The sequence below is a fragment of the Diabrotica undecimpunctata genome, chromosome 8 (genome assembly GCF_040954645.1).
Source record: "Diabrotica undecimpunctata isolate CICGRU chromosome 8, icDiaUnde3, whole genome shotgun sequence".
Classification (NCBI taxonomy): domain Eukaryota; kingdom Metazoa; phylum Arthropoda; class Insecta; order Coleoptera; family Chrysomelidae; genus Diabrotica; species Diabrotica undecimpunctata.
In genome coordinates, this window is record NC_092810.1 from 79,720,531 (window position 1) to 79,731,146 (window position 10,616).

A 10,616-nucleotide genomic window follows, 5' to 3' on the forward strand; every position below is an offset into this window, starting at 1 on the left:
AAATACGAAGAGAAAAATAATAATTTTTGTAAGGAAAGTATAAAAGGTTGTATAGTACAAGATAAGCAGATCAAGAAGAGTTATAATTAATGACTTCCACATGTTAGAGGAAGGATAGGGAAGAATAAATAGGATATATTAAATACAGAAATATAGGTTAATTCTATTTCTGGAACGAATTACGAAAAAATGTTGAGAAATATGTGAAACGTGAAGAGTGAAGAGATGCGACGACTGCCAAAGGCATAAGCACTAAATCATAATCAAAGAACTCATGAAAATGTACATGGATGAAATAGCCTAGGGAAATAAGCATTTTTTCATGACACTCGTCCGGCCAGGCAAACGACAGTTGTTTTGAGTAGTATGGTCCTCTGTAACAAAAACCTATATGTTTCCTGCAGTCGATTTTTTGGACTTTATTACATTTTTTTGGACTTTGGATTTGCAAAATAAGTCAAAAATTTCGGTTTTTTATAAATGTTAATAACTTTTTTGAAAATAAACTAATAATATTTATATTTCACGGAATGCTGTGCCTTGTAGAGCTTAAAATATGGTTAAAATTTTAAAGTGATCAGTCAAATAGTTTAAAAGTTATTTTATTTGTTTATCCCAAATTATTTTTTTTGCAACAATATAAGTCAGAAAATTATATAGTTTTAGTAATTGTAAGGGTAGTTTCTGGAAGAAGAAGACTTGTTCTATTATTAACATTAAAAAAAAATTAAGAAAATTAATTTTAAATATTGCAAAATAATTTTGCAAAAACATGTCGCTTTTTTGCTTATAAACAATTAGAATAACTTTTTAACCATTGCTTGCAAGAATATTATTTTTTTATATTTAAGAAGCCTGAATTTTTTCACAAATTTAAAAGAAAAAAAAATTTGTCCTAAAATAATTTGGGACAAAGTTAGCCTCTTTTTTTATTTTATTCATAGCAGCTTTGTTTATAATAATTAATAAATCTAATTAGCGTTATTTAAAAGAAAATACTTTATAGTTTTAACGTACCAAATTCTAAAAAGATTGCCCTCATCCACAAAGTTTCAAAATGTGGTCCTTAAAATCGGCTGGCTTCGAAACTCACGGAAGCCGAAGGGAGGGGGAAGGAGCTGTTAGCTGTATCTCTGGTTTTTATTTATGTGTTTAAACGTTCCTTTTTTAATTTGTATGTACTGTTTGCGTACATTACGAATATGCATTATTTCAATAAATTGGTAAATAAACTATCTAATTTGCTTCAATTTTTTTTTTAATTTTTATTATAATATTTGATATAATTTTTATTTAAAAACATAAATATTTGTAATTAAGTTATACCTCTTTAATAAAATTGTAATTAATTTATTTATAATAGATTTTATGAAAACAACAAATTGTGCTATTCAATTGTTTGTAAAAATTTTATTGCTTTGGAAATATTAATTAAAATAATTAATAAATAATATGAATTAATAATTTTTCTAATGTCTATTCTTTATTATTTTATTATTATTCTTTTTAAGTTAGAATTAATTTCATGTTATCGAATGAACTATCCTACAATAAAGTCGTCCCAAGAGTGCAACTCAGTAATATTGGCAAGATAATTTTAAAGTCATCTACTTTAAAATATATATATATATATATATTTTTATATATATATATATATATATATATATATATATATATATATATATATATATATATATATATATATATATATATATATATATATATATATATATATATATATATATACATGGTGATTGATTAGTGTGAGGATTAGGTGTAAAATTAGTTACAATCTTACAGGCTGTTCCATAAGATGGTGGCAGACCAAACTTTTGTTTTTTTTCTGCTTCACTTCCACATCACAACAATGTAGAGTTTTATTATATTATACCGGGGATTTAAAAAGTTCTAACCAATATTACCTGAAAATCGTATCAAGTTTAATTCCCTGTATAATTAAAAAGGAGTATAGGAACATTGATATATTGCAACCATAGTTTTTTAATAATTGTTAAAAATTATAAAACATATTCGTTTTTATAATATTCGTTAAATCAAATACAAGGTAAGTCAAAATGCAAGTACATTATTTTCTTGGTAATTTTAAATAGAACACCCTGTATTTTATATCACTATCAAAAAGTACTAATATCGTACTTCAAATTTTATAAAGTACTCCCTATACCTAAGGTTATCAGTTTTCTAGATATTTTTATCTTTCTATCAAAGTATTAATTTGGTAGATATTTTAACGTTTACCAATAATTATTTTGAGTCGGCCATGATTGATTTGTCAGAAACTGACAGTTTGACATTATTGTTTATTAATTCAGTATTGGGATACCCCGTAAATTAGCAACAATTTTTATTTAGTAATTCAGTAATTAATTCAATTTAAATTAGCAATAATGAATTTTACTACTGATTAAAATGGTAGATATGATCTAGATATTGGGGAAATGCAATAAAAATTCATTACTATCAGCTAGAACTTATCAAGAATGGTTTTTAGATAGGCGGCAACCCTCAAGATACATTTGAAAAATTGAAAGATCGATTTAACCGCAGTATTAAGGTTGTCCCAAGGTCACCGGAATTCAATAAAATGGACTTATTTTTCGGGGGTTACGTTAAGAACGAAGTATATAAAATACCACCAACAAGAAGGGATTATGAAAAATAGAATCCGAATTGCATTTCAAAATAAATGCTTAGTAGGTAATGTAAGCAACTCTTTCAATGACCGCTTTCAAGTATGCACAGATGTTTTGGGAGGTCATTTTGAACACCTTACTTAAGTAGTGTGTGTGTGCTGTTGGTTTCTTTTGACTGTGGACTTAATCCATTAGCCGAACTAAAATTACTCTTATAATTATATCTCTTATACTCATTATATTTATAACCTATTTGATAATAATGATTTACAATAGTAATTCACACATATATTATACAGGTACTTACATATAAATTTTGGTGAGCGTTTTTGTTTGTTTTTATGCTATACTAAATACTAATACTACTAATAACTATTAAATTAGATATATATATATATATATATATATATATATATATATATATATATATATATATATATATATATATATATTTTTTATTTTTTTTACACAGCGCTAGGGCATAAACCCGGTTCAACACCTCGGAGGTTTAGGCCCTCTTTGTGTGTTTTTTTTTATTTTTTTTTATTTTGATTTTTTTTTTATTTTTTTTTATTTATTCTTTTTTTAATTTTTTTTTTTATTTTTTGTTATTTCTTTTTTAATTTTTTTTATTTATTCTTTTTTTTCTTTATTTTTTTTATGTACCTATTTTTTTTTCTTTTCATATTTTAATTTTCACAATAAAATTTCACAATTTTAGTTTTATATTAATAATATGTTTAATTAGGATCCCATAGATACTTTTATCTTTAGTAGCAATCAAAGCTTGTAGATTAAAAGGTTTTATTATATATTGTGTAATATAAATTTGATCTATAAAATAATCTATTTCTTTTTTTTTAATTTACAATCTAATATCATATGTTCTGCGGATCCTAATTCTCCACATTCACAACAGTTTGTGTCTGACAGTCCTATTTTATGTTTATGTTGTGGAACTAAGGAGTGGCCAAACCTAAGTCTACATATATATGATATTAAGACCTTGTTGCCTTGATAGTCACTAAACCAGCTTTTAGATGGGATCTCTGTTTGGATAGTTTTATAATACAATCCCTTTTTGGAATTAATGTACCATTCTTTCCAGTTGTTGATTTTATTAATATTAATATAAGCATAGGCGTCATTTAGTGTTAACTTATATTCATAGTTAGTATCTAATTCTGTAGCACTCTTTGCTAGTTTGTCTACAATTTCATTATTTTTCAAATTGCAATGGGCTTTTATCCAACAGAATGATATTTCTTTACCTTTAGATTTAAGTCCAATAACGTTTTTTATTATTTCTATAATGATATGATTGTAATGTTCGGTCCACTTCTCCAATTTAGTTAGAGCACTTTTGCTATCTGAAAGTATCACGAATCTATCATTATTGTTGATCGTTGTTATGTACTGCATTGCTCTTAATATTGCTATTAGTTCTCCTGTAAATACCGTGGTATCTGCATCTAGACCTATTCCTTCTCTGTATTGTATTTTAGGGTCCTATATAGCAGCAGCAACCTTAGAGTTAATTTTTGAGGCATCTGTATAAATTTGGTAATATTTTGGGCATACTATTTCTATATCCGTATTAAACATAGAGTTCCTTAGATTCACCGGGAAACTCGAGTAATCTCTCATATAAATTGGCTGTATATTAGGAATACTATTTAGATATATTTGAAATATGGGTGATATTCTTGATGTGTATAATTTATTTTTAAATTGGCGCAAGTTGTTGTAGGTTTCAACAAGTAGTAAAGTAGTTTTTTTTCTGCCAGTATTCACTCGTTAGATCATGTATAAAAAGTTTTTGACACTTATCCACTATTAAACTCTCTTTAGCAATGGTTTTAATTATAAACTTTTCACATAGACTTTTTCTTCTTAAATGCAGTGGTGGTTCATTGCACTCTATACTTAAATTAGATGCCGGAGTGCTTATTAAAGCTCCGATACATAATCGAAGGCATTTATTTGATAACACTTCTACTTTTTTTAGGTGAGTTTTGGCTGCTTGGTTGTAAAATATGCATCCGTAGTCTAAAATTGATCTTATATATGATCTGTATATTATTAATGAAATATTAGCATCTGCTCCCCAAGTTATGTGACTTACTGCTCGTAATGCATTATAACCTTTTTCAGCTCTTGTCACAACATATTCAATATGATCTTTCCAGCTCATTTTTCTATCTAGTATCATCCCCAAATACTTAACTTTAGGTTGAACTTTAAACTGTGGAAAATATGCAAACTTGTGTTTTCTTTACAGATATATTTAAATTTAAGTGATCCAAGTCATCAAGTAAATAATTGTATACTTCATTTATCATGTTGCAACCATTTTCTACCTCCTCTTGGTCTACGTAAATACATATGTCATCTGCAAACTGTAGTACTTTACCTTGGTTACTATTTACTATGCTTTTACCAATATCCGAAGTATAAATAGCATATAATATTGGGCTTAGGATACTTCCTTGGGGTATCCCAGTGTTTGTTATCCTGGGGCCCACTAGTTTGTTCTCAATTTGATTATACAAAACTCTATTACTGCACAGTTTATAAATTTTCCAGCACAGTATATCTGGGATTCCTATTTTCTTCATTTGTTGATATAGTATTAATAAATTAACATTATCATAGGCATTTTCTACGTCTACAAATGTAGCCACGACTGATTTATTCTTAGAAAATGAGTTATAGACATCCAGTATCAAGTGTGATAAGTTTACCATTGTTGAGCATGATTTCCTGAATCCAAATTGCGTTGTAGAGAGTAGGGAATTTTTCTCCAACCAAAATTCTAATCTTTGTTTAATCATTCTTTCTAACGTTTTTAAGATACATGACGATAGCGAAATGCCTCTGTATGAATCTGGACAATCTGAGGGTTTATGTTGTTTGAGAATTGGGACTATAATATATCCTTTCCAAGAGTTTGGAAATTCCATGCTTACCCATATATGATTTATTATATTCAGAAATTGTATTTGTTTTTGAATAGGTAAATTATATAGCATACTATAGTGAATACTGTCCTTTCCTGGAGCTGAGTTGTCGTTATTTTTTAAACAATTTTTAAGTTCTTCCAAATTAAATATTTGTGTTAGAAATGTACTGTCTTCGGTGATTGCATTCGTTGCATTGTTCGTTGTATATGTAATTTCCTTCTCGATGACCCAAGGTCTCGCAATTTTGTTAAAGAATAGTTCGGTCCAATCATTTTCTACTATTGGATTATTAGGTGGCTTATAGGCATTTTTTAATTTTCTAATCTCACTCCATATTTTACTAATAGGTGTATTTTTATTTAAACTATTACATAAATTTTTCCATGAGGCTCTTTTACTATTTAAAATAATTCTTTTTTTATTAGCTTCCGCTTGCTGATATTTTAAATAATTTTCGTGATTAGATTTTCTTTTAAATTGTATAAAAGCCTCTTTTTGGTGTTTAATAGCCTCCCTACATTCATTGTTCCACCATGGTTTATTAAATTTTGGATTGGTCATTTTTCTCTTCTCTGAGATGCTAATTTTACTAGCTTCATTTATAGAATCGTAAAATATTTGATATTCTTGTTCTATATTTTCTTCTATATTATCTTTTTTTTCATTGTTTAAGAGATCAGAGAAAACTGCCCAATCCGCTTTTTTAATATCCCATTCTATTTCTAATTCTATTTCTAATTATATCATTATTATCATTATAGGTATTTACGTTACTATCATGTATAAACTCAATAACTACTGGATAGTGATCTGAACCCAGACTTATATTTTCGGTGTGCCAATAGCACGTATAATAGATATCTCTTGAGCAAATTGTTAGATCTATAGCAGATTTACTTTTATTCACGGAATTCCGAATTAATGTTTCAGAACCATCATTTAAGAAATTAAGTCCACATTCTTCCATGGCTTCAAAAAGATTTATTCCTTCGCGATCAGTTTTATCACATCCCCATATTTTATTATGACAATTGAAATCTCCTCCCACTAAAAATGGTTTGTTACAACTATTAAAGAACCCAACCCACTCATTTTTTGATACACATAGTTTAGGCTTTGCATATACCGAGTATAAATTTAGAATATTATTTTTTAAATTGACTTGTACTGCAATACACATTACATTATTTATTTTATAAAAATTTAAGTTAGTCCAAAAATTAATCTTTTTTTTTATTAATATTGCTACTCCTCCATAACCGCCTGGACCATCTTCGCGAAACATATTATATCCAGAAAAGTTTATGTTTGTATTTGGTTTCAACCAAGTTTCACTCAGTAATATAGCTATAAATTTATTTTCAAATATATATTTTTCAAAATGTCCCTTATTGTGTATTATCGATCGTGAGTTCCATTGTAAGATTTTTTTACTTGTTAGATCCATTTAAAATTTTTTCTAAACTGTCTTTAAATTCTTCCAAAATTTGTTTATTTTTTGTAGGCCAAAAATTTTTACCTAGAATATTTTTAAATATTGTTAATATATTTTCACTAAGATTTTTGTTTATCTGAGAATTTTGTGTTATTTGTTTGTGATACATTGGAATGTTCTTAGGAATTGGTAGAGGCGGGTACTCAGAGGTCCTAGGATTTGTCAAGATATTTTCATGTTCTTCCGAATATGGATAAACAGACTTATTTTGTGTAGCTTCGCTTCATTTTCTTTTTGTTGTTATTGTATATCTATTACCTACATTTGATGTTTTTAGAGCTGATGTGTAGCTATTATTGTATTTTAATTTTGCTTCTTCAAATGCCATATTTTCGTTTACCATAAGATATTTAATACCCTTTTGTTTCTCAAATTCAGGACATTTTGCTCGGTCTAATGCTGAGTGTTTTCCAAAACAAAATATACAGGTAGGCTCTGTTAAGTCGCATGCTTCAGATTCATGTTCTTGTCCACATTTTCCGCATCTTTTTTTTCCTCTACATTGTGTCGTAACATGACCATATCTTATACAGTTGAGGCACTGTATTACTCTAGGTATATAAGGTTCTACCTGGTATATCATTCTCTCAATGAAAACTTGTTTTGGTATCATTTGTCCTCTGAAAGACACCACTATAGTACCCGTCTCTATCAACTCGTCGTTTGATTTTCTTTTCATTCTTTTTACATTTAATACCTTAAAATTACCGTATCTACAAACAATAATGTCTTTTAATTCGTTTTCTGAAATACCTTTATCGATTCCTTTAATTACAACACTTTTTTAAACTAAAAAGTTTGGAATGTATAAGTCATAATTTTTGTCTAATAGGTTTTTACTTTCTATTAAGATATTTGCACTTTTATAGGAGTTACATTCAATTCTAACTTTATTTCTACCAATGACGCTAATATTAACTATATTATCTTTCAGTGGCGGTTGGTATATAAGTGCTGCGGAGCTGCAGAACCACCAAAATAATCCAAACAAAATTACTTTAAAAATTAAATAAAAAATATCACTACTTATAAAATTTAAATTCATTTAGATGGTTTTCGTGCATGGCCGCCTTTATTTTAATCTGTCGTCCGTCGCATCTCATGGCGACAGCAAGTCCCACTTATTTGACCGGACCGGTGCTACTCCGAGCTGTGAACTGTTAAAGATATCCCCGATAACACCCGCTCAACCCCTCGCCCACACTTTTCAGGCGACGACTGAAAGCAATATTTGAGCTGCATTTGTCGCAGTTCGAACTAGTGTGTACAAACCTACGTTTATTGTAATTTTAAATAATCGGTGATCGCGACGCGACGACTGTTAAAATAAGTTGTCCTGCACGTAATTCGGTATTTATATTAAGTATATGAGAATAAAAGTGCTGTTCAGGATGGATGTTATTTATAATTTGATTAATGTTAAGAGATTCTTTAAATATTCTTATGACGAAAAACTAGAATTAAAATGCAAAGGACGTCCTTTGCCGGATATTAAAATCGTAAAAGAAGGATCAAGCCGAGGGAAAAATTACAAACGACAATTTATTTGCGATATTTTTACGAGAAATAGTTGGATATGTGGCTGCAACAGAAAAAACGCTCTTTTCTGTTTTCCTTGTGTACTCTTTGGAGGTTATAAGTCATGGACGCAAGTTGGTGTAACAGACTTAGTACATTTAAGTGATAAAATAAAAAAGCACGAAACTTCTAAGCATCATTTGCACAATCAAATGGAATATGCTTTATTAGGCTCCGTGAATATTAAGAAACAGTTAGATTCTGCATACTGGATAAATATTCAAAAATTCAATGAAGCTGTAACAAAAAATAGGTATGTTCTCTCAAAAATTACAGACTGCATAAAATTTTGTAGTGTTTTCGAATTGGCGCTTCGGGGACACGACGAGACACAAACATCCGACAATCCTGGAATTTTTCGCGGCCTCATAAATTTTACTGCTGAACTGGATAAAACTTTAGCACAACAGTTGGAAGAATCGACGGTTTTTAAGGGCATTTCTAAAGAAATTCAAAATGATATTTTGGACTGCATGTTGGAATTATGCCAGGATAAAATTTTGGAGGAAATTCGGGAATCTCCATATCTAGCTGTCATGGCCGACGAGACTACAGACATTTCAGCAAAATCACAAATGGTTGTAGTATTTAGATATTGTCGAAATGGAGCACCGGTAGAACGATTTTGGACATATTTGGTACCTTCAAAATTAAATGCAGATACTTTAAGCAAAAACATTTTCAGTGTTTTGGATCCTATCCTGGAAAACTCAAATAATAAACTAATTGCTCAGAGTTATGATGGGGCAGCGGTCATGTGTGGACAGCACGCAGGAGTTCAAGCCAGAATCAAAGAAAAATATCCATTTGCTCATTTTGTACACTGTTACGCGCATCAATTAAATTTAATAATGTCGAAGGCTTATTCCGAAAACTCTCAAGTTAGACTTTTTTTTGGAAATTTAAATGAAATCCCTACCTTTTTTAAAAATTCGAGTGGCAGTTTTAGATAAAATCGTCCAAAAGAAAATTCCTCATGGCGCTCCAACTCGCTGGAACTTCAATATTCGAACTGTTAATGTTGTGTTTGAACATCGATCTTCTTTTATCGAATGTATGGAAGAAATAGAAGAATCGTTTGATAAGGCAGCTGTCTGTAGTTCAGCGTCTTCCATTCGAAGAATACTAGTGGATCAAAATTTTGTTTTTTGGTTAACATTTTTCCATCGCACAATGCCACAAGTAGACGTTTTGTATAATGCCCTTCAAAAGACTAAAACGGATCCTTTGGAAATCAATAAAAAGGTGACAGATTTCGAAAGATACATGAATTCAGTTAGAAATTCAATAGATGATACCATTGACCAAGGTTCTAGTTTATGCGTTGAACCATTACCAACTAAAAGGTTATGGAAGGATAACAGTCCAGTAGGTCATCGGAGAGCATCTATCGAAGTTTGTGATATAATCATAAATTGTGCAAATGATAGATTTGCTTTTAAAAATCACCTACTTGCAACTTCATTGCTTTATCCTGAGCAATTTAATAATTATTGTGATAATTTTCAGATGATAATTTAAGCCTGACTTGCGCGTCATATCCAAATTTAGATAGGGAGCGCTTGAAGACTGAATTATCTGTTATTTATTTTAGAAGAGACTGTAGAGACATTAATGGGGCAATACCTTTTTTAAAATTTTTAATTGAAAATAATTTAACAGAGCCTTTTCAAGAAACTGTAAAACTGCTTCAAATTCTAATTACAGTGCCCATGAGTACGGCAGAAGCTGAAAGGTGCTTTTCGAGTTTAAAACGGATTAAAACATTCTTGAGAAATTCCATGACTGAAGACCGACTTGTAGCATTAACCATGTTGTCAGTAGAAAAAACACTTATAAAAGAAATACCAAACTTTAATGAAAAAGTTATAGACAAGTTTGCTTTAAAAAAAAATCGACAAATCGAGCTTATTTATAAAAAAAAAT

General features: G+C 29.2%; 1 protein-coding gene across 1 annotated transcript; it reads left to right on the plus strand.

Annotated features, from left to right (window-relative positions):
- The first annotated feature begins 8,503 nt into the window (after positions 1-8,503).
- On the plus strand, positions 8,504-10,211 carry LOC140448924 (zinc finger MYM-type protein 1-like). Its single transcript, XM_072542058.1, has 3 exons — positions 8,504-9,571; positions 9,657-10,058; positions 10,200-10,211. The coding sequence occupies exons 1-3, from the start codon at positions 8,504-8,506 to the stop codon at positions 10,209-10,211; spliced, it is 1,482 nt and encodes a 493-aa protein (XP_072398159.1).
- The last annotated feature ends 405 nt before the right edge of the window (positions 10,212-10,616 follow it).

Excerpts from the sequence above, each read along its gene's own strand:
- LOC140448924 (XM_072542058.1), top strand. The coding sequence starts at position 8,504 with ATGGATGTTATTTATAATTTGATTAATGTTAAGAGATTCTTTAAATAT. Across the intron at positions 9,572-9,656 it reads CTTATTCCGAAAACTCTCAA|AAAATTCCTCATGGCGCTCC; the intron begins GTTAGACTTTTT and ends ATCGTCCAAAAG.